Here is a 16,261-nt window from a genome sequence, read left to right on the forward strand (position 1 = left end):
AGTGTATGTGGTGTGTGTGTGTGTGTGTGGAAACCTAACTAGTTCTAGGTTGCGTTTTCTTGGATTAACCTCTGTGTCTGACCCCCAGGCATCACATTATTGCAGCCGTCGTCGCCGTTTCGCTCTGTTGCAATAGAGAGTGTGCCAGAGGAGAAAGAGGTGCAGTGCAGGGAAATTGCTCAGGCCGCAATCCGCGTACCAATCTGTGACATTTCCACGCGAGAAGCTGTTGGAGAAGAATGAGAATGGATATAATCGAGTTGATTGCACTAACGGTTGCCCTGCCACTCTCGCACAAAGAAACACTGCATTACGTATACGTCCGGACTCCAGAGCAGGCTCACAGCTACAGCTCCAGCTCCAGCTACAGCTCCAGATCATATGGAGAGGGGCAAAAAGTGGCTTTCACCTTTTCCAGCAACAATAAAATATACGCAAAATCTTTTGTTCAACAACAATTTTTGCGTTTCTTTGCATAAAAGGCAACAGCAACAAACAGCAGGAGAGCAGTGAGAGAGGAAGAGCAGCGCCACAGCATCTCATTAGCACTTCACATACGCACGCACACATCCATACATACATATGTACGTCCGTTCGTATAGAGAGTTGGTTATAGGTGTGCGTGTGTGCCCGTGAAAATTACTGTTAGTTTCCCGTTTGTGGCTTTCCAGTCTTTAGCGCACATTTCCTTTTGGTCAATGGAATTAAATGCATTCCTTTGCACTATTGACAACCGTTTAATTGGATAATTATTCTTTTCTTGCTGTGCGTGCAAAAGGGTTTGAGTGTGTTGTTGTGTACAAATGTGTGTGGCTGTGTGTGTATTCTGGCCCAAAAAACGCTGATGCGCTGCTTCTTACTCGCTGCTCGCTGTTGTTGTTGGTGGCTTAAACCAAAATAAGATACACGAAATTCAATTAGCCACAAATTGTTGCACTTTTTCGTTTGGTTAATTGGATTTGGCCAACTTGCAAATACATATCAAATATTTAAAAGAAACAAACACGCGCAAACACACACAAAACAATCGACCTCCACTGGTCGCTGTATTTCCCATTAACGCGCTACCACTGGCGTAAATGGTTATAAGCCAGTCCCAAGTTTTTTTTTCGTTTCGTTACCAGGGCCCAAAAACCTGTTCTTCTGCTTATTCATCCAGGCCCGAAACAAACGGATTTCCCGTGCAGTTTATGGAGTTATTATTTATGTAAACCTTGATTAATGGCACATACTTTTTATATCCACTCGAGCACTGGCATTTTAATTCGTTTTGTTCTCCAGAAACAACTTTTTTTTGTGTCGCCACCATCCACCACCCACCGAGAAACGAACCAAGTACGTATTTAAACTGTTTCAGGTAGGTATCGATAGTTTACCATCGATAGTTTCGTTATTTATTACAGGAATTTTACATTTTGCGGAATTTAAAATCTATTTAGACAATATACATATCCACTATCTTAAACACGCCTTACATATTAATTAACAGCTTTCTTAATCAACGACTGCTGCTTTTGAATGCCTTCACGTAGTGCTTGGGCACTCTTCTCCAGCTCCTCGCAGCAGGACTGTAATTGCTTTTTTTGGGACTCCAAGGTGTCTACTGTGCCAGTCAGTTTCGCCACCTTTTGATCGTAGGCATCAAACACTTTCCACCACGACTGAAGCGGTAGATTCTCCGGCTCCGTCAATAGTTCATGTTCCAAATCTGAAATTTCCGAGCTGCTTTCTACTGGAGGCAGTTGCACTTCAAATGTTTCCATATCCGCCAGCATTTCATCCACAGTTGGGGCAGTTGGTGGTGGCTCCGTCTTTGGTTTGGACTTCTTAAACATTGTTGTTGCTTGCGATTCTGTAAGGTTCAGAGTGATAACGTCAGCAGTTCTAGGCAAATGGGCACAGAATGCACTTACCTTATGTGTCGGAACTGGTAATGCCTAAACGATTGTCGGCAGTCTCGAAGTCTCAATTTGCTGCTATATGTACTGCTATATGTGCTATTTTAGTAAATATACGAAATTGGAAAACGTAAACAAAGTATTGTTGATTTCATAGGGATGTCAGTATATCGATATATATTATTTTTTAATAAAAATTATTTCGATATTTTTGTGCGATAGACGGAACGAATTTGGCGGTTACCGTACTTTATTTTGATATCATCATCAACTATAGTTCATAATCCTGAATAATACACTATTTTCTCACTAAATTTAAGGTCACTAAAGTGAAAACTATACCATCGAAAGATTGTTCGTTGTATAGATGAGTATTTCTTGGCTACTTCTAAATTAGGAAACCATTAAAATATTTTCCATACTTTAAATGAATTTATCTTTGTTGCATATAAGATCTAAGAAGTAACCCTCTTAAAGCGTAAGAAATCAAATTAAATAATCTTGCAACCATAAAATTTGCAATTAAACGAAATCTATAAGTAGTCCCATTCGATATTCTTCTCTGCAGTAGTTACAAAATGAACATCTTATGGATTGTTGTGTTGCTTCTGAGTAAACTCTATTTTCATATTTCAGGAGAAGTCATTACCTATAAGACGAAATACCCTTATCACATTGCTCGCAAAGTTTATCCCAAGCCAACAAAGTCTATAAACTATTGCAAGTCGCTCCTCTGCCAAAAGAACGTACGACATCTTACTTGTGAAACGAAATTCGTGAGTAGACATATAACATCCAGAACGTGATCTGTCGGTGGAGATATAAACGTCTTTTTTCTTCCCAGTGGGGTCCCAAGTGTGGGAAAAGCCACGAGGGCGTGCGACTCAAAAAGTGCATGAAGAATATTCTCGATCTACACAATACGGTGCGCACCCGGCTGAACCAGGGACTAGCTCATGGTCTTCCTCGAGCGAACAAACTGCCTATGTTCGAATGGGACGATGAGCTGGCGCTCATGGCGATGCGGATCACCAATCAATGTAATGAGGAGACGGCAAATCTCTGCGTGAACACATACCGCTTTCCTAATGTGGCAGTGACCTCCGATTTTGTTGATCTCAAGAAGCACCCTGCCAAAGGCATGTCCTATTTTGTAAAGAATTGGTGGAACCAATATCGCAAAATATTACCCGTTTATGTGGCTGCTTTTCCGGCTAATGCCTCGCGAGAAATGTGGATGTTCGCCAACATAGCGTACAAGAAAACCCACCTTGTGGGCTGTGGCATGCTGGACAGTGGATTCAAACGCTTCGTCACGTGTGTCTATAACGATAAAGTTGGACCGGGAAAGCGCCTTTACAATGTCAGACCAATCGTAGTCAATGTATCTAACGCACAGCTATAACCCAACAACAATTATTAAATGTCTACCTTTGTGAAAATTTATGTCGCTTTTTCGGTAGAACTGTGTAAGTTTGCTACATGGCAAATACATACATAGATGTAGTTATCAACAGAGACACCTGGCGGGTGACGGGTGTATTACCCGAAAGTGTGACCGTAGCTTGGAAAAGAATAATCGATAGCTCGCATGTGTTTTGTCATCACTGGTTTGCGCGCTTCACTTTTTTGTTTGTTGTTTTTCTGCTAATTTATTAACGAAACGAAAACAAATATAATGCGAAACCAGGACGAACTCAGTACCGGAGCCAAGCAGAGGTTTGTAGAGGCGGCTGCACGCGCCAAAAATCCACTCGACACATTGCCCTACGAGAAGTACACGGCTCCGTCCGGCGAAGAGTTTAAATTGATATGCCGCACAAAGAGCGATGCCGATGCGAAAACAATAAAATGGGCCTTTAAGCTGGCAGAAACAAACGTGGGGCCCTACTACAAACAATTGAAAATGGGCTGGCAGCCCAAAATAAAGGCGGCGGAGCACAACAAGAACTGGGCCCGCTATCTGGTGGCTCAAAACGACAAGAAAGAGAATGTGGCCTATTGCATGTTTCGCTTTGACATGGAAAACTACGACTGTATACTCTATTGGTGAGTGAGCATATTAAACATTCCCTTCTCTATTGTATTGAGCAATTAACTTTGGCTTTGCTTTGCAGCTATGAAATGCATGTTGCGGCCAGCTCTCAACGCAAAGGCCTGGGACGGTTTATGATGCAAGCGCTGGAGGATTGTGCCCGCCACTGGAATCTCGAGAAGGTCATGATTACAGTGCTAAACAACAATGAGAATTCCATATCGTTCTACAAGAAGCTCGGCTACACCAAGGACGAAACATCGCCGGATGTTACAGAAGAGGCCGAATACCAGATCTTTAGCAAGTCCACATTGGGCTGAATATTTATTGGATTACCAGAGAGAATACATGCAAGAAAGATTACTTATTTCAACAAATTGGCCTGCGTCTCAAAGTAATTGGCCATGCGAATGTCCTGGGAGCTCAAGCCGCCTACGTCGTGGGTGGAGAGAGTGACGTTGATTTTGTTGTAGCAATTGAACCACTCCGGATGATGGTTGATTTTCTCGGCCAACAGGGCCACGCCTGTCATGAAACTGAACGCCTGATTGAAGTCCTTCAGGACAAACTGCTTGCAGATGGCATCGCGGCCATCCACCAAAGTCCAGCCAGCGTCCAGGAGGGGCTGCAGCTTCTCGGCACGTTCCTGTTCATTTAGTTTGACCTGCGGCGAGCAACAAGTATGTAGAACAGAAGCGATACTCAAATTTTTCAAGCCACAACTTGGCCTTGGGGGTCAAATTTCTGAGGCGATAAGCGGGCGACTAAGACAGTCTTTTGATAAACTGAACTGTGCTGAGAACGCAGTTCAATTGCCCTTGCTCCGAAATATGCCATATATTTTCCCACTCACCACCATTTTACGTGTTTTCCCTGTCGATTGTTTTTGAGTACTGTAGAATCTGCAAAGCCCCACACCGCCACCAGTTGCTGCTGCTGCCGCTCTCGTTGTCGTCGTATAGATAGCTGAATTCGATTCGGCTTTGCGATTGCTGCGCGTAAATCAAAAGCTTCTCAAAAATCTCCCCAATCACGGCATTAAGCGTAGCGCTACTCACCCCCAATCTCGCCTGCTGGCCCCGCTCTCGACAGTTGATTCGGCTTGAAACAAACCAGATTTACTCCGACGGCCCCCAAGTAGATTTGCAGCTTTTTGAAAGTTGCTTTTAATCACATTCTGAGCGCATTTTGTTAATAACATTTTTCGCCCCAAACTGGTTTTCCCCCCGCAATCAGCTGTTCTTCACACTGACAGAGTGGCCAGACAGCTGTTTCGTTATTGAATCGATGCTTTGCATCGATATTTAATTCCTGCATCGATACTTGGCATCGATATTTAATATCTGCATTAAACGGTAGTTTAATTTAAATTCGAATTCAAATTCAAATGTGATATATTAGTTTATTCGTTGTATTGTATATAATTGACAGATAACTGATAGATCTAAATTTGATTGATAAGAGTTTGATACGACTTTATATATATTTTATTGGCCATTTACTTGTGCACCACATTGTCTGCTTCACCATTGCCGTAGTAATCGTAGTCCGCATTGGCCGTTGAAGTTCTCATCTTGGGATGCTCCGTGGAGGTGGCCAGGTCCATGGGGTGTCCAGTGGTTGCCTCTGTGGCTGCTGGGGTTGTTTTCCGCCAGCGAAGGCTGTAACGGCTACGCAGAAATGGTGGCTTGGTGACCAGGGTATTTCCAAAGACTAGAGAAACCCAGCTGTGAGAAGATATATATTAAAAGAATGTTATTTCCTTACCAAAGCCAAAGAGGCAAACGCACAGAATCAGCAGCAGGGTCAGCTTCATTCTGCAAAACTCTTCCAATGTAAACTGTGTCCACAGCCTGCAGAGTCAGCTCAATTTATAGTCAATTTTGCATGGAAGCGAAAGATAAACAATTCCCCGAGGTCGGAGGAAAGCGAAAGCACTCATCGTCATCGGCAGTTCCCTGGAGTCCAGTTCCCAGCTCCACCCCAGACCAAGTTCATTCACCGCTTTGGTGATTTTACATTTTATTCGTTATCTGTGGATGCGAACACTTACTAAGCTTACGGGTTAAACGACATTGTACAATACATCAAATCGGTTTATGCCTAAGAAATATGGTAATAAATACGTGTGTGGATTGGGTTGGATTTGATTGGATTGTGTGAGCGAAAGGCCTCAATTATCCCCCTCAGCGGGTCTCGGACGCCTCGGACCCGAGGGTATTGGTGGCGGCGGCACATCAGGAACCTCGCTGTTTTTACTCTCCGATCCGTTCCGGATGTCCTCAAAACTGGGCTTTACCGGCTCCAGGCTCAGATCCAACGGCAAGGCTTGCGGTTCCTCTTGGGGTGGCGACGGTGGTGGTGGCGCTGCGGGTGCATTCGCTGCTGATGCTGCTGTTGGCTCTTTGATTGGGTAGCCCTGTGTGGGGTAGTAGTCGTAGGGCGGCAGATAGTTCTGGCGTACATATCCAGCCTGATCATAGATCACCGGGTACTGGCTGTACGGATAAGGAGGCAGATGCGTCGGCTGTCCAGTGTACTGCGATGGCAGCCGGATGAGGACGGGCGGCAGTCCTTGTTCGTTGAGTGGCAGCGGCATCTGTTCCTTGGTCATTTCCTTGGGCTCAAGTGATGGCGGAGCCGCCTGTGGCAAGGGCTGTTGCTCCACAGGCGTTTCCACAGGCTGTTGGGGCTCGTATTGGGAAAATCCAGCAGGATACTGTGCTCCAGTGGGCAGCGGATAGGGCAGCTATAAGAGACAGTCCTTAGTTTTTCATTTCATCTCGGATTTCATCCTTCATCCTTATACTCACCCTCTCGTTGGGCGTCAGACCAGGTACAATTGGCTGACCGAACCTCACCAATGGAGGACTGTAGAAGCCGTACGGATTGTAGGGTCCAAAGGGAGCATAGCCCGGCTCATGAATGGTGGGCTGGATGACGGGATAGGCCCTGCTGGAGGTGAGATTATCATCGGTGGTGATGAGGGCATTGTAGACTTTGGGCTTCTTGCGCAGACGACGAGCGGCCTGCGATGATTCGAGGCACAAAACCAGACCCAGTAACAGAATCAGCAGCGTGCGCTGTAAGAATTTGTGGTTAATTTTTAGGGTTTTCTTTCACTGACAGCTGTCCCTGATTTGTCACTAGGTTCTGTTGCCAATGAGAAATCATAATCTGTTTAATTGATCGCCATATCGACAATCAATCAATGAATTGTTTGGACTACGCACAATCGAGTGTTTGACGGAAGTTGGACTCTGACTCCGCTGAAACCCCTGGCCTTTCAAATGCCAGCGGCACCTCCAGTTGCTGCATTCAAAACGTGGTCCAACGGTCCAACAACCAGCATTCAACACATGTCTGCCTTTGTTGTGAATTAACTACACTTCATTAGTTTTGAATTGAAATGTAGATTGTTCCTTTAATTGGATTACGCGGAGCCGATCGAACCGGACGAACTGTCCGAGCGCTGATCAGGGCGATCATGGGCCCAGCCACTGACTTCTGGACGGCTTTCCTTCGCACACCCCCGACCCTAGAGAGAGGTGGAAGCCTAGGTCTAGGTCCGGAGTCCGGTTAAACAAGTTGCTCTGGCATCGAAATGCACTCAAGCGATCCCCGCGGAACTGTGACCGAGTTTCTGATCTCGATCTCAAATTGCTGCTCTCGGATTCGGATTACACACAGACATTTGTGCTGGGCTGGGCTAAGCTGGGCTGGGCCGCACGCCCCACTGGCCCCTGGCCCCCTGGTCCCCTGGCCCCCTGACTGACTGACTGACTGGCAATTTGCTTTGCTTTCCATTCATTTCACTTTGACTTTCCTTTGGCGTAAACAATCTCCACCCACACGCCTCCGCCTTTCAAAAATAGAAAAGATCAGAGAGCAATTTTCAACGCTTTTCCTTTTTCTATTTTCGTTTTCGTTGCGGCCCCTCAGTAGTGAAATGAATCGAATCACCAGACAATAATCGTAATGATCTCGCGATCGGCGATCAGCGATCAGCGATCACGAGCATTGATCATGTGTGGAGTGCTGCACTTCAGCTAAACGAAATTGGGCCACATTGAGTGGCAAAGTGTGGGGCAGGCAGGCAGGCCATGCCATTGTAATAATCGTTAAAAGTGATAGTTGAAAATGTTTCAGACCTTTGAAGATCACATTGATCTGGTGGATGTAGGTGTTTTATAGGTGGACCACCTATATTTGGCCATTGGAAGACCATCAATGATGCCTACTACTGTCGCCATTTGAACTGCAATGAACTCTGATCGAATGCATCTGCTGCTCGTAGGGCACTTTTCAGCCCCAAAATACATTCCATTTGTTTATTCGAATCACTTGTGGTTAGAAGAAGAAAACTTAAAACTCTTGGACCAATTCTATTTGATAGAATGAATGTTAATGATTTTTTAAGCAGAACGCTTACTCATAATTATAAGAAACAAAAGTGCTGTCTGCGGAATCATGTGGCAAATGTTCTATTCACTTTATGGCACATAAATATGTATGTACTTCTCTTCCCAGACCTCTTATTCGCTTCGGATCTACTGGCCTGGCCTGCAGCGTGACTCAGCCGCCAGTCAGAGCCATGGCTCTGACTTAGACCAGTTCAAAGGCGAAATAGATGGCATGGCATGGCCAATGGTGTAACCTTAAACCTGACGCTTCGACGGGCATCGAAAGTGAAAGTGGAGCCCACAGAGAAGTGTCCATCAAAGTGATCCATTTAGGTATCGCTTACCTTTTCCATTTGCATATTTGTTGTGGGTCTTTTGCGTGGGTTTTGTATGCAGGCAGTGCACTCCGAGAATGTGTCGGGAAGAGAGGCTCCAGAAAACCCCAAAAGATATCGCATAAATTTGTTGAATGAGTCTCAGCCTTAGCCTTGCTTAGCCTTCTGGCTTCTTGCAGTTTTGCTTATGGCCGCTTATGGGAATTGTTTTTAAAATGCACAATTTGTTCACCGACTACGCGGCGGCGCTCACGACACGTAATGACTTTGAAAACAAGTTGCTATAAATAATATAATGCAATATACTGCACATGCAAAACCCAAGTGCCAGTGCCGCAGAGCTCGGAGCTGGCGAAGGGGCCTCAGATGTGGAGCACAGAGAGACGGAGATGGCGAGGGAGACCGGAGTTGTAGACGTAGACCGGAGCACAAGTTGACGCGGAGGCTGCTAACGTTCGACTGGCGATGGCGACGGCTGCGCACGCGCGTTTCTTGTTGGACTTGGAGCGAACGCTGGGCGCGCACTCAGGCCAACCTTTTATACCTTCGGTAGATGGAGATGTGGTGGTGTGGTGGCTTTGGCTTTTATTGGCCCACTGGCAGGAACTTCTTGCAGTTGGCCTAGTTTCAGGCTAACCTTGCAACGGGTCGGGTGCTTCGACTTTTAGGTGGATTTCGTTCCTCCCAAATATAGGCATGAAGCAACAGCCTCCTTAGGGTATTCCCCTTTTCGATCAGTTCCCTCACAAAACGGACCCAAATAGCTTTCCCATGGGATGCCTTTTCATTTGGCTTCGTTTTAATTGCTTTGTGGCTCAAATTGAATGCAATAAACCGGGCGAAAGTGTACATAGAATGGCAGCTGGAAGAAACCGGGCCGAGGAATGTGTTCGGTTCGTCACAACTTGTCTCTATTCTAGGTCCATGACAAAGGAGCTTACGCTTACTGGCCCAAGTTTCACTTTCATTAACCACAAAAGCCCAGAACAATTGTTGCTGCCCCCCCCACCACACCGCACCACTCCATTATTAACCAGATTGTTAATATACTCGTCTCCCCCTGCAGCTCTCCTCTCCTCACCTCAACATTCTCCTGCCCTGTCTGGCCTGGCATGATTATTTGTTTTCATTCGCTGCTGCCACTGGCTGCAGTCACGTTCACTGTCAGAGGGAGGTGATAAGTGTCAGTCAGGTCGGTCTCCGTCTCCGTCTCCCACCCACAGATCTGCCGGCAGATCTGGGGGTCAATTGCAACAATTTGAAGATTGTTAGACCCCTGCTGCTGTTGTGGGCGGAACCCCCCCTGCCGTGTTTTCTTCTTGGCTTTGGCGGTACTTTCGCTTTCCCTTTTTTGTGTTTTGATTGGCATAATAATGGGTGTCGTTGCACCAGGTCACTGTCCCCGGTGTTTCAGTCGCTCCGCTCCAGTACACGTAGTCCTGATACAGGGAAACCGAAGGCGACTCTGTCCAGTACATGTAGCCGCGGCGCGGCTCGAGGACCAGGGACCGGGGCTCCTCCACCCCCTTCCACAAGAGCACGCGCCGACTGCTGCCATCCAGGCGGGCGACCTCGATGAGACGCACCTCCGCATCGGACCATCGGATGCCGTCCGGCCCAATCAGACCCGAGTCCACGATCTGCTGCACATAGGAGCCATTGAGAAAGGCCCGGAAGATGCACTTGGTCTTCTGGTCAGTCCAGTAGATGCGCCTCTCCGCCACCGACACGTCCAGGGCGTGCGCATCGCGCACTTCCTTGAAGGGTATCGCTCGTCGTCGTGGTTCCGTTCCTGTCGCTGTACTCGGTCGAGAGAACAGCAGGAAGGCGGCAGGCACAGGTACAGGCGGCGGAGCAGCCCCATTACCCACGGCTCCCGCACGTTCGAGGCAGCGTCCTGCTCGACTGGCTTGTCGACAGGACGTGCCTCGGCCGCCGCATCCGACTTGTAGACCTTTACGGTCACAGAGCTGAACCCAAAATTGAGCTCGCCTTTGGCAGCCTCAATCGGGGCCAGCGACTCATTGTTGAGGACGACCACCGCCTGGTTTGTGGGGCCCTGTGTCGTCTCAACTTTGACCACCTTCCAATCCGCTGTTGGGAGGTGGGGGCTCCTTCATGGAGGCGGGCACCCAGACTCTCGCCCTTGGTCTACTGGGCACTTCGCTCCAGTCTACAGCGACGAGCTTCGCCCCTGGGGGGGTCCAGGCTACTTTTCCAGCAGCTCAAAGCAGCGGTCGGCCAGTGCCGCTTCCACCCACTTCCACTGGTTCCTAGGGATCCGGGAGTCCACGCTGCCTTTGTCCAGGACGCCAATCAGCGTCCTTTCTCTGGCAATCTGCGCGAACGATGCGTTAGGCAGCACTCTGGAGCGCTTCGGTGTCGGCACCGGAGTCTCCTGCGAGCGCTGCCTTTTTTGCTGAGGGGCTTCCTAATTCGGTGCTTCCTTGCCAAAGTTCGGCAGCACCTTCGAGGCCCACTCAACCTTCTTTATCCATTTGTCCGTCGGGCTGGACATCTGGCTTGCGTTCTGCCGACGGAGTATATTTCCAGCACTCCTTCTATCGGCATATGTAAAAGATTTGGCTTGGACACTAGTAGATGGTGACTCATCACCCGCCACTTTACCAGCAGGCAGAGCAGCCGCAGGATTGCATAGGCACTCTGCCAAGGTATCGGTTTTGGGAGCCAATTCACCACCCACCCCGACACCGGGATGGGACCCCTTTGGGCTCTCCCTAGCATCTTCCGCCGCGCAGGTTTTCCCTGCTGATTTGCGGGTCGGGCCAGGCCTTTGGGCCGCTGCCTTCCCCTGTTTGGGATTGTTCCCTGTTGGCATTTGGGGAGTGCCAGACTCATTTTGTTTGTTTTTAAATTCTTCCATTCTTTTCCCACGAGCTGCAGAGAAGGGGTACGGTCCGTCCGGGCAGAGATCCACGTTGCCCGGATAAGGCATACTTAGAACAGGGGGCTGCCAAGTCCCTGAGCTCTCCGTTAACGACTGGGCTAGTTTTATATACCGGGCCCCCAGCCAGGCTGACTCTCGGCACGGGTCGAATAACAGTCTTAGTCCGGCCCGGTGTGAGCTGAATGTGGGGGGTTGGGATGTGGGTAGGTAGTGTGTAGGGATAGGGGAGTGTGTGAGCTACTTATACGAGGCGGCACCACAAGCGCATCGTCAGTGTTGCTACTTCGCGAACACCCGCTGGCTGTCCGGGGCTGCTTATTTTCGGTACTCTCCCTAGGTATGTCCGATTATTCGCAGCTGACCTACCTATATGACCTGTATATGGGCAGGTCGGTCGCTATCCGCAACCTGCGCCCCGTCCGTTGGCCTCAGCTAGGTCCCCTTTGAGCCACCTCACGAGCTCATCAGACCAGATATTGGTGCCTTAGATGACAAACATTCTCTCAGTTCTATAATATCCATTTCCCAGGGTATGCAAAATGTTGCTCGATTTCACGGCACATGAGTCTGGCCCATACAAATTGAATGTTGCCAGCAACATAAGACGTAAGAAAACGTAAATGAGGATGGAATGTAAGGAACATGGACATTGTGACGAGGAAAAATCCCAGAGAAAATCCCAAAAAAGTCCCATGTAATTTTGACACTTTCGTGTAATTTTGACACTTTTAAAAATACCGAAAATTTCCCATCCAGCTCGAACTCGAAAGATGTATGCACGTGCTGATTGCTCAGTGGCGCCATCTATGTACAAGTTGTACTCACTGTGAAAAGCCAACTGCTAGGAAACGAATGCGTTTCAGATGGCGCCCTATAGAGGCACCACCGACGACTTTTGTACCTCGATCGCGGTGATCACCTCATGGCGATAAGAGCCAGATGCACACCAGACATGTGGACATCTGTGAAAACTTCTTTATTTGCTTGGTGCCCTCTGGCCTTTGATAAGGTAATCAATAGAGCAGTCAATGACACGCTTAGCGACCCAAGAATCCAGTTGCTATAAATACAAATGCTGAGCGCAGCAAAAAGTGCAGTTGCAGTTGCATTCCCGCAAAGACATCACTATGAAGGTTCTCATTCTCCTCCTGAGTCTGGCTCTTGTTTTGGCCTCCGCCGACCACCACGAGCACCATCACCACGCCGATGGCGCCTCCTCCTATGTGGTGAAGAGCCATGACGATCTGGTATCCTATCGCAATGCCTGCGCGGAGAAGGTACATGCTCCAGCCGAGCTCGTGGCCAAATACAAGAAGTGGGAGTACCCCGATGATGCGGTTACGCACTGCTATCTGGCCTGCGTCTTTGAGAAGTTCGGATTCTACGATGAAGAGCATGGTTTCGATGTGCACAAAGTGCATGTTCAGCTCTCTGGTCCCGGTTCTTCCGTTGATCATTCTGACGAGACTCACCAGAAGATTGCCCAGTGCGCCGAGACCCATTCGAAGGAACACAACTCCTGCGCCAAGGCCTACCACTCTGGCATGTGCTTCATGAACGCCAATCTGAATTTGGTCCAGCACAGCGTCCAAGCCTAGGGTTCACGTTCGGAACATCCTCTGGACCAGAACATTCCTGATCATTTGTCAAAAGTTCAATAAAAATATAGGTTTTTGAATCTTATTATTATTATTTATAGCTTATTATATATATTTTATTTATCTTTTTTTTTTTGCTTCATGTAATCCTTGACCCAATGACCAAATCTTCCGGAGGTGGCACACTTGTAGGCCTGGTAGGCCCATTCATTAGGTTGATTTAGGCGCTGCTCTCTCCTGTTGCAGTAGCCAACCACGAGCTGGAGTTCCTCCATTTGGTTGTGGCCTGCAAAGATCTTTGCTATCCGCTTGGAATTATAGCCACTCTCGTCCGACCACAGGCCGAGCTTCTCCACAAGACATCTCAAGGTCTCCGCATCCTGTCCATCCGAAAGCGACTGAAGGCGACAACTGTCCAGATCTTTATACACCTGCTCGGGGCTTGGAAGCTGCCAGTCCGAAGCCGCCCTTGTCGATGGCACGGCGAGAAGTAGGAGGCAGCTCCAGCAGAAGATCTCAAATTTGAGCGGACGCATTCTGCTGTATTCGGCTGTCTACGATTCGGGATTGGAGCAAGCTCGAAGCCACTTGTCTCTTTTATAGAAATGTTCTCTTGGCTGAAACCAGTTCTAGAAGTGCCGCCGATTCATGATGCGGCATTGACATTAACCTAGAATTCATGGAAAATAAAACTGCCGGCTGCGAATCTGTGTCGTACAATTCGTAGATGAACTGATGTAATGCTCCAGCCCCCCCTCTCGGGCAGATGAAGTGCTCTGATGTCTCGATTAAACAGGTGGCAAGCAGTAAGTTTCATTCTCAGATACCCAGGTTATTGGGTACTCGTGTACCTACTTTGAGGCGGGTTCAAGATCATCATAGACCCATTATCCTGGAACGTAACGTCTGGATAAATTGAGTGATGAGACATTGAAATGCCTAAAGACATTAGATCTCCGTTTGTTTCTTTGGAACCATCAATATATCCCATGGATATCGCTAGCAAAACTCCAGATACACCTTCATACATTTCCCAATCTCCCATATCTCTCACTTCCGACAATAATGGCATCGTTTAAACTGCAACTGCAACTGCAATTATAAGTGCGCGGCTCATTGAATCAGGCGTTAATTTCCAAAGGTCTGCCCACCCTCAACCTGATTTCAGGACCTTTATTAAACATTCCAATCACACGTGAACTGCTCTTTATGGATGTGTTTTTTTATCCGCTGTTTTCCGCTGCTCCCATCCTTTGAGCGGTCTTGGGCCCTTGGACTTTCTCCGCCGACTCGACTGTGACTACTTCATTAACAACTCGATGGGGGGGCTTTTTCACGCTGCAATAGACTTTTCCGCGCCACTCAACCCGTGCACATGTCAGCCCCGTTTGACAAAGCTAATTTCACTGCGACGGCTCAGGCCTTATAGCCCAGAGCCCAGACCTGCGGCTTTCCCCACCAGCCATCCAGCCATCCAGCCAGCCAGCCAGCCAGCCAGCCAGCCAGCCAGGCAAACGCCAAACAAACACTTCACACGACCTATTCAATTATTTCTCAATTAAATGTCGTGTAAAGAAGTCATCATCATCGGTATCGTCGGTATCGTCATTGAACGGCAGTCCCCATCCATGAGCACTTGGCACATTTGGCCCAAACCAAGCCCGGGACGGGATTGGGTTTGAGCTTGCAAATGGGCGGATGCATTTCACGAGTGTCGAATAGTCAAAGGCAGGGCGAATTCAATTTGGGTTTTCATTTCCATTTACCTTTGCCCCCGCCGGGGTTAGTTTTCCGTGCAGCATTAAGTACTTAGTTTCAAAGAGTTTCCAGCAAAAACTGAAGAAAAAAAAGAGAAGAGAAGAAATCCGATGAATGACTCGAAACGAAGTGAAATCAAATGAAAGAATGGAATAGAATAGAATTTGAGCAGCAATATCTACAGGAATTGAATCGTCTGTTTTCGTTAAATGTTTTATGTGGGGCAAATAAATGTGGGAGATTGATTGATTTCCATTAAACAAAACTCAAATCAACTTGTTTCCGATTGTAGTGAATACCTATAATATTATAACTTTCCACTTCCATGCTTAGTTCTCACTTATTTCTATGAATTATTCACACGGAATACTCTTCCATAATTGATGCTTTAAAAAATCCCATTCGTTTCCCATTACTCTCTAAATTTAAGCATACATACAGCACTCTACCTACACTTACATTCTTCCCACATTCCACTCTGCCTCCTCCCTCTATGGTCCTTTTTTTTTGGTACAGTTCCATCCCTTTTCATATGCTTTTGGGGTTTAATGGTCTGCGACTTGTTTCTTTTGAATGTGCATTGTTTCTCCACTTGGGCCCCGTTTCCCGCTTATGTTCTCTGCCCCAATCTCAAACTGTTTCCATTGTATGCAACCATCTGCACAGGTGGCCCCCAGTCCCTGCCGCATGGGGCAGACGTTCATTGAGGCTGCTCTAATTGCAACTTTGAAACTCAATTGGGTAGACACAAGGCCAGGCGGGGCTACCGTGGGTCAGCAGCAGCGCCACTTCTCTCGGCCATAAACCACCAATTAAATATAAATGTTTGCGCTTTTCTGAGCACCGTTCCTCTTTCTTTTTTTCCATTGCTCTCAATTTTACAGTTTACAATTTGCACATGGACCGTGCCCGAGTGGGAGTGGGAGTGGGAGTCGGGGCGGAAGGTCAGTTTCATATTGCTCGCATGTTGAAAAGGACCCCAGGACACGTGCGTTTTGTTTAAGCCCGCTGGGCGGGCATTATTCTTCGCCTGCTTTTATGTGCTGGTCGTCCAAGGACCTGCTAACGATGGGACATATGGAGAGTTTTCCTTGGATCGCGGCTTGGGTCTGCATTTTAGTGCTGAACAGCTGCTGGCCAGAAATGCGACAGTAAAAACTTTTCCGTCCCGAAAATGGGGAGTCTCTGCCAGAGGGGCGTGGCCTTTGGTAGGCGACACATTGTGCCAAAACTTTTCTCCCCATTCCCTGTAGTTGGTGGCCTAAAAGTTTTCCTCCCCCCGCCCCCAAAAGTTTAGCGCACAAGAGAGGACTAGGAAAATGCTAG

The 16,261-nt window shown here is 47.7% G+C and overlaps 8 protein-coding genes across 8 annotated transcripts; 3 read left to right on the top strand and 5 right to left on the bottom strand.

The window, feature by feature from the left end:
- Positions 1-48: 48 nt before the first annotated feature.
- On the bottom strand, positions 49-1,995 carry LOC4800506 (uncharacterized). Its single transcript, XM_001357734.4, has 3 exons — positions 1,914-1,995; positions 1,233-1,852; positions 49-226 (listed from the first exon to the last, which is right to left on the bottom strand). Exon 2 carries the CDS (start codon positions 1,833-1,835, stop codon positions 1,479-1,481), a length of 357 nt encoding a protein of 118 aa, XP_001357771.3. The 5' UTR covers positions 1,836-1,852; positions 1,914-1,995; the 3' UTR covers positions 49-226; positions 1,233-1,478.
- LOC6896782 (venom allergen 3) lies at positions 1,241-3,344 on the top strand. Its single transcript, XM_033385897.1, has 3 exons — positions 1,241-1,335; positions 2,535-2,674; positions 2,743-3,344. Exon 3 carries the CDS (start codon positions 2,794-2,796, stop codon positions 3,301-3,303), a length of 510 nt encoding a protein of 169 aa, XP_033241788.1. The 5' UTR covers positions 1,241-1,335; positions 2,535-2,674; positions 2,743-2,793; the 3' UTR covers positions 3,304-3,344.
- Positions 3,345-3,474: 130 nt separating this feature from the next.
- Naa40 (N-alpha-acetyltransferase 40) lies at positions 3,475-4,310 on the top strand. The gene is made up of 2 exons (XM_001357733.4): positions 3,475-3,947; positions 4,016-4,310. Exons 1-2 carry the CDS (start codon positions 3,577-3,579, stop codon positions 4,251-4,253), a joined length of 609 nt encoding a protein of 202 aa, XP_001357770.3. The 5' UTR covers positions 3,475-3,576; the 3' UTR covers positions 4,254-4,310.
- On the bottom strand, positions 4,230-5,181 carry Pcd (pterin-4a-carbinolamine dehydratase). The gene is made up of 3 exons (XM_002136951.3): positions 4,992-5,181; positions 4,787-4,925; positions 4,230-4,597 (listed from the first exon to the last, which is right to left on the bottom strand). The coding sequence occupies exons 1-3, from the start codon at positions 5,132-5,134 to the stop codon at positions 4,298-4,300; spliced, it is 582 nt and encodes a 193-aa protein (XP_002136987.1). The 5' UTR covers positions 5,135-5,181; the 3' UTR covers positions 4,230-4,297.
- A 236-nt stretch (positions 5,182-5,417) lies between these two features.
- LOC6896780 (uncharacterized) lies at positions 5,418-5,810 on the bottom strand. The gene is made up of 2 exons (XM_002136950.3): positions 5,701-5,810; positions 5,418-5,646 (listed from the first exon to the last, which is right to left on the bottom strand). The coding sequence occupies exons 1-2, from the start codon at positions 5,747-5,749 to the stop codon at positions 5,432-5,434; spliced, it is 264 nt and encodes an 87-aa protein (XP_002136986.3). The 5' UTR covers positions 5,750-5,810; the 3' UTR covers positions 5,418-5,431.
- Positions 5,811-5,938: 128 nt separating this feature from the next.
- LOC4800503 (extensin) lies at positions 5,939-9,215 on the bottom strand. Its single transcript, XM_001357732.4, has 3 exons — positions 8,681-9,215; positions 6,747-7,016; positions 5,939-6,682 (listed from the first exon to the last, which is right to left on the bottom strand). Exons 1-3 carry the CDS (start codon positions 8,792-8,794, stop codon positions 6,107-6,109), a joined length of 960 nt encoding a protein of 319 aa, XP_001357769.4. The 5' UTR covers positions 8,795-9,215; the 3' UTR covers positions 5,939-6,106.
- Positions 9,216-12,664: 3,449 nt separating this feature from the next.
- On the top strand, positions 12,665-13,258 carry Obp99b (Odorant-binding protein 99b). Its single transcript, XM_001357731.4, has one exon. The coding sequence runs from the start codon at positions 12,707-12,709 to the stop codon at positions 13,175-13,177; it is 471 nt and encodes a 156-aa protein (XP_001357768.2). The 5' UTR covers positions 12,665-12,706; the 3' UTR covers positions 13,178-13,258.
- An 8-nt stretch (positions 13,259-13,266) lies between these two features.
- Obp99d (Odorant-binding protein 99d) lies at positions 13,267-14,602 on the bottom strand. The gene has a single exon (XM_001357730.4). The coding sequence runs from the start codon at positions 13,711-13,713 to the stop codon at positions 13,294-13,296; it is 420 nt and encodes a 139-aa protein (XP_001357767.2). The 5' UTR covers positions 13,714-14,602; the 3' UTR covers positions 13,267-13,293.
- Between the last annotated feature and the right edge of the window lie 1,659 nt (positions 14,603-16,261).

This window comes from Drosophila pseudoobscura, chromosome 2 (assembly GCF_009870125.1).
Source record: "Drosophila pseudoobscura strain MV-25-SWS-2005 chromosome 2, UCI_Dpse_MV25, whole genome shotgun sequence".
Classification (NCBI taxonomy): Eukaryota; Metazoa; Arthropoda; class Insecta; order Diptera; family Drosophilidae; genus Drosophila; species Drosophila pseudoobscura.

Coding starts and splice junctions, on each gene's coding strand:
- Pcd (XM_002136951.3), bottom strand. CDS start 5,134: ATGTTATTAACAAAATGCGCTCAGAATGTGATTAAAAGCAACTTTCAA. Junction 4,926..4,991: donor GCCAGCAGGCGAGATTGGGG/GTGAGTAGCGCT, acceptor ATTTACGCGCAG/CAATCGCAAAGCCGAATCGA. Junction 4,598..4,786: donor GGAAAACACGTAAAATGGTG/GTGAGTGGGAAA, acceptor TGCTCGCCGCAG/GTCAAACTAAATGAACAGGA.
- LOC4800506 (XM_001357734.4), bottom strand. CDS start 1,835: ATGTTTAAGAAGTCCAAACCAAAGACGGAGCCACCACCAACTGCCCCA.
- Obp99b (XM_001357731.4), top strand. CDS start 12,707: ATGAAGGTTCTCATTCTCCTCCTGAGTCTGGCTCTTGTTTTGGCCTCC.
- Obp99d (XM_001357730.4), bottom strand. CDS start 13,713: ATGCGTCCGCTCAAATTTGAGATCTTCTGCTGGAGCTGCCTCCTACTT.
- LOC4800503 (XM_001357732.4), bottom strand. CDS start 8,794: ATGCGATATCTTTTGGGGTTTTCTGGAGCCTCTCTTCCCGACACATTC. Junction 7,017..8,680: donor CAAATATGCAAATGGAAAAG/GTAAGCGATACC, acceptor AAATTCTTACAG/CGCACGCTGCTGATTCTGTT. Junction 6,683..6,746: donor GTCTGACGCCCAACGAGAGG/GTGAGTATAAGG, acceptor TGTCTCTTATAG/CTGCCCTATCCGCTGCCCAC.
- Naa40 (XM_001357733.4), top strand. CDS start 3,577: ATGCGAAACCAGGACGAACTCAGTACCGGAGCCAAGCAGAGGTTTGTA. Junction 3,948..4,015: donor TACGACTGTATACTCTATTG/GTGAGTGAGCAT, acceptor TTTGCTTTGCAG/CTATGAAATGCATGTTGCGG.
- LOC6896780 (XM_002136950.3), bottom strand. CDS start 5,749: ATGAAGCTGACCCTGCTGCTGATTCTGTGCGTTTGCCTCTTTGGCTTT. Junction 5,647..5,700: donor CGTTTGCCTCTTTGGCTTTG/GTAAGGAAATAA, acceptor GGGTTTCTCTAG/TCTTTGGAAATACCCTGGTC.
- LOC6896782 (XM_033385897.1), top strand. CDS start 2,794: ATGAAGAATATTCTCGATCTACACAATACGGTGCGCACCCGGCTGAAC.